The sequence below is a fragment of the Gobio gobio genome, assembly GCF_949357685.1.
Source record: "Gobio gobio genome assembly, chromosome: 4".
NCBI classification, from domain to species: domain Eukaryota; kingdom Metazoa; phylum Chordata; class Actinopteri; order Cypriniformes; family Gobionidae; genus Gobio; species Gobio gobio.
This window is the reverse complement of record NC_137100.1, coordinates 1326762-1346403: the sequence shown is the minus strand read 5'-3', so window position 1 is coordinate 1346403 and position 19642 is coordinate 1326762. Positions and strand designations below refer to the sequence as shown.

General features: G+C 32.5%; 2 protein-coding genes across 2 annotated transcripts in view; both read right to left on the bottom strand.

Annotated features, from left to right (window-relative positions):
• Window positions 1–1322, bottom strand: part of mcc (MCC regulator of WNT signaling pathway) — a 166922-nt gene extending 165600 nt beyond the window's left edge. The window contains exon 1 of the mRNA XM_079814639.1: window positions 1187–1322. Within this exon, the coding sequence (XP_079670765.1) occupies window positions 1187–1308 (122 nt within the window). The 5' untranslated portion in view covers window positions 1309–1322. The remainder of the gene's footprint in view (window positions 1–1186) is intronic.
• A 10994-nt stretch (window positions 1323–12316) lies between these two features.
• Window positions 12317–19642, bottom strand: part of rcl1 (RNA terminal phosphate cyclase-like 1) — a 31397-nt gene continuing 24071 nt past the window's right edge. Inside the window, exons 8-9 of the mRNA XM_079814086.1 lie at window positions 16167–16270; window positions 12317–13055 (exon numbers count right to left, since the gene is read on the bottom strand). Coding sequence (XP_079670212.1) covers window positions 12902–13055; window positions 16167–16270 — 258 coding nt within the window. The 3' untranslated portion in view covers window positions 12317–12901. The remainder of the gene's footprint in view (window positions 13056–16166; window positions 16271–19642) is intronic.

Sequence of the window (19642 nt, the reverse complement as noted above, 5' to 3'; positions counted from 1 at the left end):
TAAAACGAACGTGCAGAGACTAAATCAAACAAATAAAGGTCAAACAACGATGACGGACGATTTTACAGCTGGAGGAGAACATGAGATGAGTTTATCCACTTCCACCTGCGTCATGTGACCTTACACACGTGATGACATCATACGAACAACACTGAGTGTATAAATGTGTGTGTGTGTGTTGTAAATGTGGCGATGGTTCGTCTAGATCAGACTCTATTCCTCGTCTGGGATTGGTCAGAGCCTCTGAAACTGCAGTGATTTGGACCTTCAGCCGTTGGTTCCCATTGAAGTCCATTATGAGCAGAAAAATCCTGGAGTGATCCTCAAAAAACTGAAGAGAGAAACACATGAACATCTGGGATGAGATGGAGTGAGGAAAATATTAGGAAATGTTTATTTTAAAGTGAACTATCCTTCCTTTAATGAACAGAATTTCAATAATATTAAGGAGCTTCGAGACAACAAATGTAGCCTAAAGTTGATATTTCATGTTTAAATTTCTCATATTTCCCAGTTTGCTTTATGCAAAATAAATGTTTTGTTAGACACTATGCATAAACAAGTGATTAACATATAAAAATGCTGATATAAATGTAAAATAAAACAAAAATGGTTCTGTATTATTTTTAAGAGTTGAATGCATGATACACTTAATGTTATTGTGTGTGTCTTTATTAACAATAAATGACACTTTGATATTTTGTATCTAACGCGAAGACATTTTAAATCAACATTCAATAAATCAATCTTTGTACACTGAAGCATGCATGTTTTACTTTCATCTCTAATAATGGCAGGAATGTGTGCAAAGTAAATTAAGCGAGTATGAACACACACACACACACACACACACACACACTGATGCAAGTTCAGAACATAAACAAACCCAAAGTTTGGCGGATGAGGATGAAACATTTCCTATGGCTTCCGACGACACAGTGAACGCGCTCCGACACACTCACACACACACACACACACACACACACACACACACACACTCCTCGCGCGTTTATGCGTGTGTTTGGCCTTCTTTGCATGCATTAAATCGTAACATTGTTGCTGCAATCTCATGCATTCAAACTCAACCGCTCGCGACGCCACCGCGCCCGTCCCGCGGCTCAGCTTTTCTCAGAGTTTTACTCTGCACGCAAACTCCTTTCGAGTAAAGTTTAGTGTGTATTCTGACCGGTTAATGTACCCGTCTCCATCCCCGTCACACGTCTGGAAGAGCCGCCGCACGCGCTCCTCCTCCGCGGTGCTGGACGAGTCGCTGCTGCCGCTGCTGCCGCTCACCTCCGCCGCCATCATGAACTCGCACGCGCGCACTCGCGGCACTGGGGTGCGCGCACACACACGCTCCATGCTCCAGCAGCTGCACAGTTTAGTTAAACATGCTATATTTAAAACTGAATAGTAGTGTGCATATCATAAAACATGCACACCAAAACAAAACAAATGCACACACTTACAAAAATAAATAAATACAAAAGTGATTAAAGGGCCATTCCTGTGATTCAGTGCCTTTTGTGTCCCCAGTAAAGACCATAAACGTATCACGTTGTCCACTCTGCTATTATTTTTGGGCCCACGTGGGTTAAACATGGGCTGCAGGGTTACAGAGTGGGCATGGGTTCAAAATGGGCATCTTATCTGGGGCCCACTTGGGTCAGGTAGGTCCCACATGGGCAAACCCAGCTGGGCTCCCAGCCAACACACCCATGTGGGGCCCAAAGGGGTTGCACATGGGCTGATATCTGGGGCCCATCTGGGCTATACCCATCTGGGACCCAGATCATTTTGTCCTCAGTTTCCATGAAGGGCCCACATGTGTTAGCCCAGATGGGTTGATGATGGGACCCAGATACTGTAGGTGTTATGCAGGGCTCTTGTGGGCCACAACGGGTATATATATGGGCTACCATACTTTCAGTTTGGTTTACCTTATTTTACAGTAAACCCCTAATAACTCTGCTATTTTTTTGTCAGCTCTGTTATTATTTTGTCAGCTCTGTTATTATTTTGTCAGCTCTGTTATTATTTTGTCAGCTCTGTTATTATTTTGTTCTGTTATTTTTTTGTCAGCTCTGTTTTTATTTTGTCCGCTCTGTTATTATTTTGTCAGCTCTGTTAATATTTTGTCTGTTCTGTTGTTATTTTGTCCGCTCTGTTATTATTTTGTCAGCTCTGTTATTATTTTGTCCGTTATGTTATTATTTTGTTCTGTTATTTTTTTGTCCGTTCTGTTATTATTTTGTGAGCTCTGTTATTATTTTGTCTGCTCTGTTATTATTTTGTCAGCTCTGTTATTATTTTGTCCGTTATGTAATTATTTTGTCTGCTCTGTTATTATTTTGTTCTGTTATTTTTTTGTCAGCTCTGTTAATATTTTGTCTGCTCTGTTATTATTTTGTCTGCTCTGTTATTATTTTGTCAGCTCTGTTAATATTTTGTCTGCTCTGTTATTATTTTGTCCGATCTGTTATTATTTTGTCAGCTCTGTTATTATTTTGTCAGCTCTGTTATTATTTTGTCAGCTCTGTTAATATTTTGTCCGATCTGTTATTATTTTGTCCGATCTGTTATTATTTTGTCTGCTCTGTTATTATTTTGTCTGCTCTGTTATTATTTTGTCTGCTCTGTTATTATTTTGTCTGCTCTGTTATTATTTTGTCAGCTCTGTTAATATTTTGTCCGCCCTGTTATTATTTTTGTCAGCTTTGTTATTATTTTGTCAGCTCTGTTATTATTTTGTCAGCTCTGTTATTATTTTGTCAGCTCTGTTAATATTTTGTCAGCTCAGTTATTATTTTGTCCACTCTGTTATTATTTTGTCAGCTCTGTTATTATTTTGTCAGCTCTGTTAATATTTTGTTTGCTCTGTTATTATTTTGTCAGCTCTGTTATTATTTTGTCAGCTCTGTTATTATTTTGTCAGCTCTGTTATTATTTTGTCAGCTCTGTTAATATTTTGTTTGCTCTGTTATTATTTTGTCAGCTCTGTTATTATTTTGTCAGCTCTGTTAATATTTTGTCAGCTCAGTTATTATTTTGTCAGCTCTGTTATTATTTTGTCAGCTCTGTTAATATTTTGTTTGCTCTGTTATTATTTTGTCAGCTCTGTTATTATTTTGTCAGCTCTGTTATTATTTTGTCTGCTCCGTTATTATTTTGTCAGCTCTGTTAATATTTTGTCTGCTCTGTTATTATTTTGTCCGTTCTGTTATTATTTTGTCTGCTCTGTTATTATTTTGTCAGCTCTGTTAATATTTTGTCTGCTCTGTTATTATTTTGTCAGCTCTGTTATTATTTTGTCAGCTCTGTTATTATTTTGTCTGCTCCGTTATTATTTTGTCAGCTCTGTTAATATTTTGTTTGCTCTGTTATTATTTTGTCAGCTCTGTTATTATTTTGTCAGCTCTGTTATTATTTTGTCAGCTCTGTTATTATTTTGTCAGCTCTGTTAATATTTTGTTTGCTCTGTTATTATTTTGTCAGCTCTGTTATTATTTTGTCAGCTCTGTTAATATTTTGTCAGCTCAGTTATTATTTTGTCAGCTCTGTTATTATTTTGTCAGCTCTGTTAATATTTTGTTTGCTCTGTTATTATTTTGTCAGCTCTGTTATTATTTTGTCAGCTCTGTTATTATTTTGTCTGCTCCGTTATTATTTTGTCAGCTCTGTTAATATTTTGTCTGCTCTGTTATTATTTTGTCCGTTCTGTTATTATTTTGTCTGCTCTGTTATTATTTTGTCAGCTCTGTTAATATTTTGTCAGCTCTGTTATTATTTTGTCAGCTCTGTTAATATTTTGTCAGCTCAGTTATTATTTTGTCCACTCTGTTATTATTTTGTCAGCTCTGTTATTATTTTGTCAGCTCTGTTAATATTTTGTTTGCTCTGTTATTATTTTGTCAGCTTTGTTATTATTTTGTCAGCTCTGTTATTATTTTGTCAGCTTTGTTATTATTTTGTCAGCTCTGTTATTATTTTGTCAGCTCTGTTATTATTTTGTCAGCTTTGTTATTATTTTGTCAGCTCTGTTAATATTTTGTCCGCCCTGTTATTATTTTGTCAGCTTTGTTATTATTTTGTCAGCTTTGTTATTATTTTGTCTGCTCTGTTATTATTTTGTCCGTTCTATTATTTTGTCTGCTCTGTTATTATTTTGTCAGCTCTGTTATTATTTTGTCAGCTCTGTTAATATTTTGTCAGCTCTGTTATTATTTTGTCAGCTCTGTTAATATTTTGTCAGCTCAGTTATTATTTTGTCCACTCTGTTATTATTTTGTCAGCTCTGTTATTATTTTGTCAGCTCTGTTAATATTTTGTTTGCTCTGTTATTATTTTGTCAGCTTTGTTATTATTTTGTCAGCTCTGTTATTATTTTGTCAGCTCTGTTATTATTTTGTCAGCTCTGTTATTATTTTGTCAGCTTTGTTATTATTTTGTCAGCTCTGTTATTATTTTGTCCGCCCTGTTATTATTTTGTCAGCTTTGTTATTATTTTGTCAGCTTTGTTATTATTTTGTCAGCTCTGTTAATATTTTGTCTGCTCTGTTATTATTTTGTCCGCCCTGTTATTATTTTGTCAGCTTTGTTATTATTTTGTCAGCTTTGTTATTATTTTGTCAGCTCTGTTAATATTTTGTCTGCCCTGTTATTATTTTGTCAGCTTTGTTATTATTTTGTCAGCTCTGTTATTATTTTGTCAGCTCTGTTAATATTTTGTTTGCTCTGTTATTATTTTGTCTACTCTGTTATTATTTTGTCCGCTCTGTTATTATTTTGTCCGTTCTGTTATTATTTTGTCAGCTCTGTTATTGTCCACTCTGTTATTATTTTGTCCTCTCTGTTATTATTATGTCCGCTCTGTTATTATTTTGTCTGCTCTGTTATTATTTTGTCCGTTCTGTTATTATTTTGTTCATTCTGTTATTATTTTGTCCACTCTGTTATTATTGTGTCTGCTCTGTTATAATTTTGTCCGCTCTATTATTATTTTGTTCATTCTGTTATTATTTTGTCAGCTCTGTTATTATTTTGTCTGCTCTGTTATTATTTTGTCCGTTCTGTTATTATTTTGTTCATTCTGTTATTATTTTGTCAGCTCTGTTATTATTTTGTCCGCTCTGTTATTATTTTGTCTGCTCTGTTATTATTTTGTCCGTTCTGTTATTATTTTGTTCATTCTGTTATTATTTTGTCAGCTCTGTTATTATTTTGTCTGCTCTGTTATTATTTTGTCTGCTCTGTTATAATTTTGTCCGCTCTATTATTATTTTGTCCGCTCTGTTATTATTTTGTCCACCCTGTTATTATTTTGTCCACTCTGTTATTATTTTGTCTGCTCTGTTATTATTTTGTCTGTTCTGTTGTTATTTTGTCTGCTCTGTTATTATTTTGTTCATTCTGTTATTATTTTGTCAGCTCTGTTATTATTTTGTCTGCTCTGTTATTATTTTGTCTGCTCTGTTATAATTTTGTCCGCTCTATTATTATTTTGTCCGCTCTGTTATTATTTTGTTAGCTCTGTTATTATTTTGTCCACTCTGTTATAATTTTGTCAGCTCTGTTATTATTTTGTCCGCTCTGTTATTATTTTGTCCGTTCTGTTATTATTTTGTTCATTCTGTTATTATTTTGTCCACTCTGTTATTATTGTGTCCGCTCTGTTATTATTTTGTCAGCTCTGTTATTATTTTGTCTGCTCTGTTATAATTTTGTCCGCTCTATTATTATTTTGTCCGCTCTGTTATTATTTTGTCCACTCTGTTATTATTTTGTCCGTTCTGTTATTATTTTGTTAGCTCTGTTATTATTTTGTCCACTCTGTTATAATTTTGTCAGCTCTGTTATTATTTTGTCCGCTCTGTTATTATTTTGTCTGCTCTGTTATTATTTTGTCCGTTCTGTTATTATTTTGTCAGCTCTGTTATTATTTTGTCCACTCTGTTATTATTTTGTCCACTCTGTTATTATTTTGTCTGCTGTTATTATTTTGTCAGCTCTGTTATTATTTTGTCAGCTTTGTTATTATTTTGTCCGTTCTGTTATTATTTTGTCAGCTCTGTTATTGTTTTGTCAACTCTGTTATTATTTTGTCCGTTCTGTTCTTATTTTGTCAGGTCTGTTATTATTTTGTCAGCTCTGTTATTATTTTGTCCGTTCTGTTATTATTTTGTCAGCTCTGTTATTATTTTGTCCGTTCTGTTATTATTTTGTCAGCTCTGTTATTATTTTGTCCGTTCTGTTATTATTTTGTCAGATCTGTTATTATTTTGTCAGATCTGTTATTATTTTGTCCGTTCTGTTATTATTTTGTCAGCTCTGTTATTATTTTGTCCGTTCTGTTATTATTTTGTCCGCTCTGTTATTATTTTGTCTGCTCTGTTATTATTTTGTCCGTTCTGTTATTATTTTGTTCATTCTGTTATTATTTTGTCCACTCTGTTATTATTGTGTCAGCTCTGTTATTATTTTGTCTGCTCTGTTATAATTTTGTCCGCTCTATTATTATTTTGTTCATTCTGTTATTATTTTGTCAGCTCTGTTATTATTTTGTCTGCTCTGTAATTATTTTGTCCGTTCTGTTATTATTTTGTTCATTCTGTTATTATTTTGTCAGCTCTGTTATTATTTTGTCCGCTCTGTTATTATTTTGTCTGCTCTGTAATTATTTTGTCCGTTCTGTTATTATTTTGTTCATTCTGTTATTATTTTGTCAGCTCTGTTATTATTTTGTCAGCTCTGTTATTATTTTGTCTGCTCTGTTATAATTTTGTCCGCTCTATTATTATTTTGTCCGCTCTGTTATTATTTTGTCCACTCTGTTATTATTTTGTCCGTTCTGTTATTATTTTGTTAGCTCTGTTATTATTTTGTCCACTCTGTTATAATTTTGTCAGCTCTGTTATTATTTTGTCCGCTCTGTTATTATTTTGTCCACTCTGTTATTATTGTGTCCGCTCTGTTATTATTTTGTCAGCTCTGTTATTATTTTGTCTGCTCTGTTATAATTTTGTCCGCTCTATTATTATTTTGTCCGCTCTGTTATTATTTTTTCCACTCTGTTATTATTTTGTCCGTTCTGTTATTATTTTGTTAGCTCTGTTATTATTTTGTCCACTCTGTTATAATTTTGTCAGCTCTGTTATTATTTTGTCCGCTCTGTTATTATTTTGTCTGCTCTGTTATTATTTTGTCCGTTCTGTTATTATTTTGTCCACTCTGTTATTATTTTGTCCACTCTGTTATTATTTTGTCTGCTGTTATTATTTTGTCAGCTCTGTTATTATTTTGTCAGCTTTGTTATTATTTTGTCCGTTCTGTTATTATTTTGTCAGCTCTGTTATTGTTTTGTCAACTCTGTTATTATTTTGTCCGTTCTGTTCTTATTTTGTCAGCTCTGTTATTATTTTGTCCGTTCTGTTATTATTTTGTCAGCTCTGTTATTATTTTGTCCGTTCTGTTATTATTTTGTCAGCTCTGTTATTATTTTGTCCGTTCTGTTATTATTTTGTCAGCTCTGTTATTATTTTGTCCATTCTGTTATTATTTTGTCAGCTCTGTTATTATTTTGTCCGTTCTGTTATTATTTTGTCAGCTCTGTTATTATTTTGTCAGCTCTGTTATTATTTTGTCCATTCTGTTATTATTTTGTCAGCTCTGTTATTATTTTTTCCATTCTGTTATTATTTTGTCCGTTCTGTTATTATTTTGTCAGCTCTGTTATTATTTTGTCAGCTCTGTTATTATTTTGTCCGTTCTGTTATTATTTTGTCCGTTCTGTTATTATTTTGTCAGCTCTATTATTATTTTGTCAGCTCTGTTATTATTTTGTCAGCTCTGTAATTATTTTGTCCACTCTGTTATTATTTTGTCAGCTCTGTTATTATTTTGTCCGTTCTGTTATTATTTTTTCAGCTCTGTTATTATTTTGTCCGTTCTATTATTTTGTCAGCTCTGTTATTATTTTGTCCGCTCTGTTATTATTTTGTCAGATCTGTTATTACTTTTTCCGTTCTATTATTTTGTCCGTTCTGTTATTATTTTGTCAGCTCTGTTATTATTTTGTCCGTTCTATTATTTTGTCAGCTCTGTTATTAATTTGTCAGCTCTGTTATTATTTTGTCCGTTCTGTTATTATTTTGTCAGCTCTGTTATTATTTTGTCCGCTCTGTTATTATTTTGTCAGCTCTGTTATTATTTTGTCCGTTCTGTTATTATTTTGTCAGCTCTGTTATTATTTTGTCAGCTCTGTTATTATTTTGTCCGCTCTGTTATTATTTTGTCAGCTCTGTTATTATTTTGTCCGCTCTGTTATTATTTTGTCAGCTATGTTATTATTTTGTCAGCTCTGTTATTATTTTGTCAGCTCTGTTATTATTTTGTCAGCTCTGTTATTATTTTGTCCGTTCTGTTATTATTTTGTCAGCTCTGTTATTATTTTGTCAGCTATGTTATTATTTTGTCAGCTCTGTTATTTTGTCAGCGGTTATTATTTTGTCAGCTCTGTTATTATTTTGTCAGCTGTGTTATTATTTTGTCCGTTCTGTTATTATTTTGTCCGTTCTATTATTTTGTCCGCTCTGTTATTATTTTGTCAGCTCTGTTATTATTTTGTCAGCTCTGTTATTATTTTGTTCGTTCTGTTATTATTTTGTCCACTCTGTTATTATTTTGTCTGCTGTTATTATTTTGTCAGCTCTGTTATTATTTTGTTCATTCTGTTATTATTTTGTCCGTTCTGTTATTATTTTGTCCGTTCTGTTATTATTTTGTTCGTTCTATTATTCTTTTGTCTGTTCTGTTATTATTTTGTTCGTTCTATAATTATTTTGTCTGCTCTGTTATTTTGTTCGTTCTATTATTATTTTGTTAGCTCTGTTATTATTTCGTCAGCTCTGTAATTATTTTGTCCACTCTGTTATTATTTTGTCCACTGTTGTTATTTTGTCCTCTGTTTTTATTTTGTCCACTCTGTTGTTATTTTGTCCTGTTTTTATTTTGTCCTCTCTGTTTTTATTTTGTCCGCTCTGTTATTATTTTGTCCACTGTTGTTATTTTGTCCTCTGTTTTTATTTTGTCCACTCTGTTGTTATTTTGTCCTGTTTTTATTTTGTCCTCTCTGTTTTTATTTTGTCCGCTCTGTTATTATTTTGTCCACTCTGTTGTTATTTTGTCCTCTGTTTTTATTTTGTCCTCTCTGTTTTTATTTTGTCCACTCTGTTATTATTTTGTCCGCTCTGTTATTATTTTGTCAGCTCTGTTATTATTTTGTCCACGCTCTGTTATTATTTTGTTCGTTCTGTTATTATTTTGTCCACTCTGTTATTATTTTGTCTGCTGTTATTATTTTGTCAGCTCTGTTATTATTTTGTTCGTTCTGTTATTATTTTGTCCGTTCTGTTATTATTTTGTCCGTTCTGTTATTATTTTGTTCGTTCTATTATTATTTTGTCTGTTCTGTTATTATTTTGTTCGTTCTGTTATTATTTTGTTCGTTCTATTATTATTTTGTCCGTTCTGTTATTATTTTGTCCGTTCTGTTATTATTTTGTTCGTTCTATTATTATTTTGTCTGTTCTGTTATTATTTTGGTCGTTCTATAATTATTTTGTCTGCTCTGTTATTTTGTTCGTTCTATTATTATTTTGTCAGCTCTGTTATTATTTCGTCAGCTCTGTAATTATTTTGTCCGTTCTATTATTTTGTCAGCTCTGTTATTATTTTGTCCACTCTGTTATTATTTTGTCCACCCTGTAATTATTTTGTCCGCTCTGTAATTATTTTGTCCACTCTGTTATTATTTTGTCCACCCTGTTATTATTTTGTCCACTCTGTTATTATTTTGTCAGCTCTGTTATTATTTTGTCCGCTCTGTAATTATTTTGTCAGCTCTGTTATTATCTTGTCAGCTCTGTTATTATTTTGTCCACTCTGTTATTATTTTGTCCACCCTGTTATTTTTTTGTTCGCTCTGTAATTATTTTGTCAGCTCTGTTATTATTTTGTCCACCCTGTTATTATTTTGTCCACTCTGTAATTATTTTGTCAGCTCTGTTATTATCTTGTCAGCTCTGTTATTATTTTGTCCACTCTGTTATTATTTTGTCAGCTCTGTTATTATTTTGTTCGCTCTGTAATTATTTTGTCAGCTCTGTAATTATTTTGTCCACTCTGTTATTATTTTGTCCACTCTGTTATTATTTTGTCCACTCTGTTATTATTTTGTCCGCTCTGTTATTATTTTGTCAGCTGTTATTATTTTGTCAGCTCTGTTATTATTTTGTCAGCTCTGTTATTATTTTGTCATTTGTTATCATTTTGTCCACTCTGTTATTATTTTGTCAGCTCTGTTATTATTTTGTCAGCTCTGTTATTATTTTGTCAGCTCTGTTATTATTTTGTCAGCTCTGTTATTATTTTGTCATTTGTTATCATTTTGTCCACTCTGTTATTATTTTGTCAGCTCTGTTATTATTTTGTCAGCTCTGTTATTATTTTGTCCGTTCTGTTATTATTTTGTCAGCTCTGTTATTATTTTGTTCACTCTGTTATTATTTTGTCCGCTCTGTTATTATTTTGTCAGCTCTGTTATTATTTTGTCAGCTGTTATTATTTTGTCAGCTCTGTTATTATTTTGTCAGCTCTGTTATTATTTTGTCAGCGGTTATTATTTTGTCCACTCTGTTATTATTTTGTCCACTCTGTAATTATCTTGTCCGCTCTGTAATTATCTTCTCCGCTCTGTAATTATTTTGTCCGCTCTGTTATTATTTTGTCCGCTCTGTTATTATTTTGTCCACTCTGTAATTATCTTGTCCGCTCTGTAATTATCTTCTCCGCTCTGTAATTATTTTGTCCGCTCTGTTATTATTATGTCCGTTGTGTAATTATTTTGTCCGCTCTGTTATTATTTTGTCCGCTCTGTTTTTATTTTGTCCGTTCTGTTATTATTTTGTCTGTTCTGTTATTTTGTTCGTTCTATTATTATTTTGTCCGTTCTGTTATTATTTTGTCCGTTAAGAGACAGTGGGCGTGGCCTATAATGCAATGATGTATTGGTCGATGTCTTACTCTGGAGGCGGGCATATGCAAATGTATCTGCATGTGTGACATCACAGATCCGGCTAAATCAAAATGAGCTGTTTTTGAACATTGTTTAAATCTAATATTTCTGTTAATTTACTTATTAAATATCATACAAAGCCTGTATATCATTCACTTCTCTTTCATAATGTTGGTTTTGTCAAGTCAATGTATCAAGTGTTGCCCTTTGACCCCACATTCAGAGAAATCATTTCTGATCATGTGTCCATATTTAGTCATTTGCTCAACCCTTTCTGACAGAATAAAGGCAGAGAGCAGTGAAGAGAACACTAGAGGAGGAGAGCGAGAGAATCAGAAGAGACGCCGAAAGCCAAACACAATAATAGGAAGCTTTTAGAAAGCAGCGAGACGCTCTTAAAACATTCCTGACCAGAGATCAGAGCACAAACGCCAGCCGTCCGTCCAGACTACAGCGTTTCTCACATTAGCCGAGGAAACAGAAGAACAGCGGAGGAAGTTCTGGATCTGGGAGGAAACGCCGGCCACATTTCAGCAGCAGGACCGCAACGCCTTTATCAGCCTTCTGGATCAGCTGTTATATAGCTTTAGTTATTATTCAAGTTATATTTTCAGTTTTCATTTTAAATTATGTGTCATTTTATGTGCTTTCAACATTTTTATAATTTTTGATTCTTTTTAAATATGACTGTTTAGGTTTAATTTCTTTCTATTTCAGTTTTTATTTCTAGATAATCTTAATACTTATACAAAAACGTTTTAATATTTTTTAAATATATTTATCGATAACCCTGCTGTGTATAATCCTGAACTATTTGATTTATTTTAATTACACATTTATATATTTTTATTTAAATACACATTTTCTAATGAAAATGTAACATAGTAAGAATATTTGTGTATATATATATATATTTAGTAAAGCTTTATTTCAATTAACAAATGTTTTAAATATTTGTATATATTTATTGATAACCCTGCTGTGTATAATAGGGTTAGGGTTATATATATATTGAAGCTTTATTTTGATTAACAAACATGTTTTAATATTTTTAATCTTAGGTAATACTGACCATGCTTTGTAAAACCCTGAACTATGTTTTATTTGAAATACAAACGTAAATTTTATGGTTTATTTAAATACACATTTTCCGATAAAAATGTAATGTAGTGAGAATATGAATGTTTTTTTATTTAATATATTATATAAATAAATAAATGGTCAGAATTATTGGCACCCCTGATAAATATTTGAAAATAAATCTGCATTGTAAATCCATTTATTTCTTTATTTTTAAATCCACAAAAATCTTTCATTTAAGTAAAACTAATGAATGTGTGTGTGTGTGTGTGGGGGGGTCTCTTTATAAAATACTTTAGTCTATAGTTTTTCACAAACAACATAGGAAGTTGGGGAAAGTTTACTTACAATCTGTTCACACATTGGCAATAAAAAAGCGATGAATGCATGACAATTCTTCCACATAAACTACAATAACCCGGAGCAGACGACCTCCTGACACAAACTCAAACTCATACAGTGAGGTGTGTAACAGCAGGTGTGTGTTTGGTGTCCTGCAAGCGTTATTAAAGCGCCGCTCCGACATCCTGTAATGTAGAGATGAGATACACAGGTCTGAATGATCCTCTGTAGGACTGACTGTGGTGTGAGGCAAGAGCTGAGAAATGCAGAGATCAGCACAGCTTTATTAAAAACGCCTCTCAAAGTGGCACAAAAGCAAGACATTTTCAATGGAAGAACTTGGGAAAGTCATCATTCCGCGGCGAAACACAAAACGGCTATAAAACACAGACGCGCTGGAGTGTGTGTTTATTTGATGGTTTTGCTGATGTTGCTGTAACCGACTCCGACACACGTCATCAGGATCTTCTCTCCTCCTTTACACTCGTCCTCTCCAGGATTCTGCGGCTCGATCCTGAACATGATCTGGAAGAAGTCTCGGATGTGTCTCAGGAACTCGATCCTACGGTGGAAAACAGCCCAAGTTAGAAGATGAAGAAGATTCAAGAAGAACCAATCACACCTGTCATTATTACCCTAGAACACGTCCAAAACACATGGGGGAAATATGGTTAAATCATAGAAAAAACATGGCTAAATCATGGTTAAGACATGGTAGAATCATGGTTAAAACATGGTAAAATCATGGTTAAAACATGGTAAAATCATGGTTAAAACATGCTTAAATCATGGTTAAAACATGCTTAAATCATGGTAAAAATCATAGTTAAATCATGCTTAAAACATGGTAAAATCATGGTAAAATCATGGTTAAAACATGGTAAAATCATGCTTAAAACATGGTTAAATCTTAAAACATGCTTCAATCATGGTTAAAACATGGTAAAATCATGGTTAAAACATGCTTAAATCATGGTAAATCATGCTTAAAACATGGTAAAATCATAGTTAAATCATGCATAAAACATGGTTAAATGATGGTTAAATCTTATAACATGCTTAAAACATGGTAAAATCATGGTTAAAACATGCTTAAATCATGGTAAATCATGGTTAAAACATGCTTAAAACGTGGTAAAATCATGGTTAAAACATGGTAAAATCATGGTTAAAACATGGTAAAATCATGCTTAAAACATGGTTAAATCTTAAAACATGCTTCAATCATGGTTAAAACATGGTAAAATCATGGTTAAAACATGCTTAAATCATGGTAAAATCGTGGTAAATCATGCTTAAAACATGGTAAAATCATAGTTAAATCATGCATAAAACATGGTTAAATGATGGTTAAATCTTAAAACATGCTTAAAACATGGTAAAATCATGGTTAAAACATGCTTAAATCGTGGTAAATCATGGTTAAAACATGGTTAAAACATGCTTAAAACGTGGTAAAATCATGGTTAAAACATGGTAAAATCATGGTAAAATCATGGATAAAACATGGTTAAATCATGCTTAAAACATGGTTAAATTATGGTTAAGACATGCTTAAATCATCATGGTCAAAACATGCTTAAATCATGGTTAAAACATGCTTAAATCATGGTAAAATCATGGTTAAATCTTAAAACATGCTTAAATCATGGTTAAAACATGGTAAAATCATGGTTAAAACATTGTAAAATTATGGTTAAAACATGCTTAAATCATGGTTAAATCTTAAAACATGCTTAAATCATGGTAAAATCATGGTTAAAACATGGTAAAATTATGGTTAAAACATGGTTGTATTATGGTTAAAACATGGTAAAATCATGCTTAAAACATGGTAAAATCATGGTTAAAATATGCTTAAATCATGGTAAAATCATGCTTAAAACATGGTTATATCTTAAAACATGCTTAAAACATGGTAAAATCATGGTTAAAACATGCTTAAATCATGGTAAAATCATGGTAAATCATGCTTAAAACATGGTTAAAACATGCTTAAAAAGTGGTAAAATCATGGTTAAAACATGGTAAAATCATGGTTAAATCTTAAAACATGCTTAAATCATGCTTAAATCATGGTTAAAACATGCTTATATCATGGTAAATCATGCTTAAAACATGGTAAATCATGGTAAAATCATAGTTAAATCATGCTTAAAACATGGTTAAATCATGGTTAAATCTTAAAACATGCTTTAACATGGTAAAATCATGGTTAAAACATGCTTAAATCATGGTAAAAACATGGTTAAAACATGCTTAAATCATGGTAAAAACATGGTAAATCATGCTTAAAACATGCTTCAATCATGGTTAAAACATGCTTCAAACGTGGTTAAATCATGGTAAAATCATGGTTAAAACATGGTAAAATGGTTAATAACTTTACCTGCATGTCATGCGAGCTTAAACCAACATCAGAGATTATTTTATTGATATTCTATTATATTTTTTATTCATATTTTTAATCAGTTTTTCTAATCAGTTTTTGTTAATTTTCCTTTTACATTTAAATTTAAGTTAAAGTTTTAGCAAATCTGTTGTTTTTATGTAGTTTTCGAAGAAAATGTCAATATAATGTAATTATTTTTTATATTAGTTAGTTTTAATTATTATATGTAAAAGTAAATGAAAATGAGAGTAACATTTTATTTTATTTCAGTATTTCAAGAAAATGTTTTTTATGGTTTTAGTTTTACTTAAATATAATAACCTTGCCGTGGACATGAACGTGTCAAACAATATTATATTAAATTAATAATATATTCAATATTTTAGGTCAAAGGGGTTCACTGAAATAAACATCATCAAAAGTAATGAATTATATTTAACAAAAACTATAACAAAAAATACTTGAAATAAAATAAATGCTAACTGAAATATTAAAATAACTAGTTATATAGACAATAAAAAACTAATAAAAGTGGTAAAAACTCAACAAAATGACAAACTTTAAGTGTTCCATCACAAAAATGAAAACTAATTTAATCTATCAATAAAAAACTATAACAGTATCTCAATGAGACGGCTTCACTCCTGACCAATCAGAGCAGAGCATCTCTCAGAGAGGCGGAGCTTAGAACAGCTGATGCTGCAGATTAGGAGAATATTATGATATTTGTTTTATGATATTTAATGCATGAGAACCTGCTGTAGGAGACGCCAGAGCAACATTAGGACCTTTGATATCATAATAGGGCACATTAACGCTTCTTTAGCATAAATCTCCTCCACACACACACACACACACACACACACACAGCTGAAGTGGATCCACTGGAGGCTGAACATGTGTTGGCACCGTCAATCTTCAGTTATCATAGTACTGTACTCGACAGCACACAGCACCGGTACCATGATAACTGAACATGGACAATTCAGAAAACACAGACGTCCTCTCTCAATCAACACTACAGGTGACCCCTGACCTCCAAACCTGGCATAAGGGTCAAATACATCACATATGAATATATCATATTCCATATATAAACAGTTTTCCTGTAATGACGTCCCCAGAAGATCCCAGTCGTTCTGCATCAGTGGAGAAGCTGCAAGTGCTTTTTAAATGACTTCTTTTTGTACTTTGTTTGAATACTCAATATTACTGACAGATGATTGGCTCCATCAGGTCATGTGTGTGTGTGTGTGTGTGTGCGTGTGTGTGTGCGCTTACGTGTAGGGTGAGAGCGGTCCTAGCAGGGTTTTAGAGACGTCCTGTTGGCCTAACGTCATGTACAACAGAGCCAAGCTCTGATTGGTTGAATCCACACAGCCGCCCTGGAACACAAGAAAAGGAGGAGGTCAGAGTCACGGGGTCAAGCCAGGGTTATCATGGCTATAACCTTTAACCCTGCGGTGCTGAAACACTGGACTTCATAGGAAGGGTACGGAACTTGGTGAAGGTTTTGGGACTAGCTGTGTGAACATGGACACGACTGGAGCAGTCACTGGTGTAAACCAATGGGAGATGAACGTCCCCTAGTGGAAGCTTTCGGTACTGCGGACAAACACACAACCTCACATTCAGAACACAACTCTGTTAGATTCGTGGCTTTGACTTTCTCACTTTTAGAGTAAAATGTGTTTTGGAGAATATATATATTTCATATACAAATTTTGAATTTTTCATAATCAATGCTTTTTCACTTTTTTCACTTCAGTAATAATCTGCCAAAAGAGCTCAAACCTCAGTCTGAGATACAAACATTCAAGATTTATGAGTTTAATATGGACCTTTTATTTTCAGGCCTATGCTAAAAGTGAATGAATGGATTATAACTACAGCATAAATATAGGTTAGTACCATAAAAATCCCCTAAACATACAAAAATATGAAATTAAAAATATTATAGGATTAAAATACAGTAATTTGAACAGCACCAAAGGGTTAAAAAAACGTCAGAATTTTCCGGTAATCCGTGTTTCCTGCACAAAATCTCCTGAACACTAGAGAAGAAGCAGCAGAAACGAGCGATAGAAGCATTGCTGACGCACATGTCCATTATATACATAAACATACATCTGGAGTCAGAATAACTTCATCTCTTCTCTGATGACGAGGGCGGGGCCACCTGTCACTCACAAACCACAGCCATCCAATCAATTCCCCAGACACACTCAAGCTCCGCCTACATTTGTTCTTGTTTGAGAGGCGATTCACTCGATATCCGGCACACTAGAGGAGAAGAGACCAGCGGGACTTCAGTCTCATGATGAGTTAAATGAGCGGATGCATTAATCAGTGTTGGGCGAAACGTTACGCACGTAACTTGAGTTACGTAATCAGATTACTTTAAGTAACTAGTAAATGTACTTTATCAGTGTTTCTTACTTTTTTAATGTCGTACTTTTTACTGTAATACATTTCATAAATTTAAGTTTTTTTTACTTTAATACATCATTACATAAAAAATGTAGTAAGACTTTGAATACTTGAGTAAAAGTAAAGTACTACATTTTTAATGTAATGAAGTATTAAATGATATTCAATATGAAACGTAGTGCAGTAAAAAGTACATTATTATGTTTTGGAATGTTGTGAAGTAAAAGTTTTCCAAAGTAAACATGATACTTGAAAAATCACTTCTGTCCGCCTTTGCACTATTGACCAGTGTACTCACTGCTGACCTTCAGCTAAACCATTAGCAAAAAACTTTTGTTTTATTGGTGAAGTTAGTGTTAAACTTCTTATATTATTTATATAAAAAACAAGCCCAGGTGAAAAAAAGTAACGCATATATATTGTAATGCATTACTTTTCTTAAAAAGTAACACAACTAGCTACTTTTCTAGGGAATAATGCAATATTGTAATGGATTACTTTTCTTAAAAAGTAACAATTTGTTACTTTTTTAGGGATTAACGCAATATTGTAATGGATTACTTTTCATAAAAAGTAACAATTAGTTACTTTTTAAGGGAGTAACGCAATATTGTAATGGATTACTTTTCTTAAAAAGTAACAATTAGTTACTTTTTTAGGTATTAACGCAATATTGTAATGGATTACTTTTCTTAAAAAGTAACACAATTAGTTACTTTTTTAGGGAATAACGCAATATTGTAATGGATTACTTTTCTTAAAAAGTAACACAATTAGTTACTTTTTTAGGGAATAACGCAATATTGTAATGGATTACTTTTCTTAAAAAGCAACATAATTAGCTACTTTTTTAGGGATTAACGCAATATTGTAATGCATTACTTTTCTTAAAAAGTAACACGATTAATTACTTTTTAAGGGAGTAATGAAATCTTGTAATGCATTACTTTCCTCAACACTGCTAATCACTGGGAGAATGTGGGATATTTAGGCGATCCAAACATCCACAACTCAGTCCGAGACAGAAAAGCTTCTTTGAGTCTGAATTTATTCTAGAACATCTGATCAGAAACTGATTCAATCACCACATTAAACATGCAATCCATATGCAAACATAAAGCGTTAATATGTTCAAATTCACTTTAACCATCACAAAATCACAAATCGAATTAAAATAATTAAAATAAAATCCATGATACTGAATAATTTGTAAAATTAAATGCATTAACTAACAATGAGCAATACATTTGTTACAGTTACTTTTAATGTTAACGGTAGTAATAAAAATTAAACGGTTTATTGTTAGTTTATGATTAATAGATAAATATGTTTGTTAGTTTACGTAAACTAATGTTAAAGAAACAAGTCTTCATTTAAAGAGACAGAAGTGTTTAGTAACATTACAAAACTGAAAGCGTACACAAACACACACTTTAAACAGGTCAATCCTCACCCAGAAACGACCCGAACACGTCCAGATAACGGCTTGATGTCTAAATATCCTCAGTGGATCACGACAGAGGAGGAAAACTCCCAAACATCCCGCCTGACCGCGACCCGAACGCTCTTCACGTGATTTCCCGTCATATTTACCGGCTGCTGGTGCACAGATTCCCAAATGCAATTATCCGGCCGCACACTGACCGTCTTTGTCAAAGCGCATAACAACCGGCCGCATGTTTACCAGACATGAGATCTGCAGAAGAGCCGTCAGCCGGGATCATATCTCAGAGCCAACAGCTGTATTACACGCGTGTGTGTGTGTGTCACAGGTGAATAACGTGTGTGTGTGTGTGTGTGTGTCACAGGTGAATAACACTGATGATCTCTGTTAGTGGGTGGGATATATTAGGTACTGATGCACCGATCATGATTTTACATGGCTGATTCCGATACCAATTTACGATTTTTTTTTTTTTTACACAATAAAGTAATGAAAGTATACATGAACAAGATGTTTATTTGGTATTTAACAGGCTAAATTGGCTTTTAGCTAATGAAAACAAGTCCGCAATCTGAAATTAACAGGAGATTGAATTGGAAATGAAAAGGCTGAAAGGTGAAATTAAAGGCAACAACTGCATATTCTACAATCCAAACAAAGATGTTACTTAAATCAGCATTTGTTTTTAAATTCAGTGTAAAGAAAAAAAGTCTTTACCAGTGAAATTAAATAAAACCAAAGTATATAATTGTTCCAAAATGTTAAATCAAATAATGTTTAGAGCAACGAAAAAAACTAAGATGCTACAGCAGGTGCTTTTTAAATCAAATTAAGTCAATGTCATTTTAAGGTAAAATAAAAGGTAACACTTTAGAATAATGGT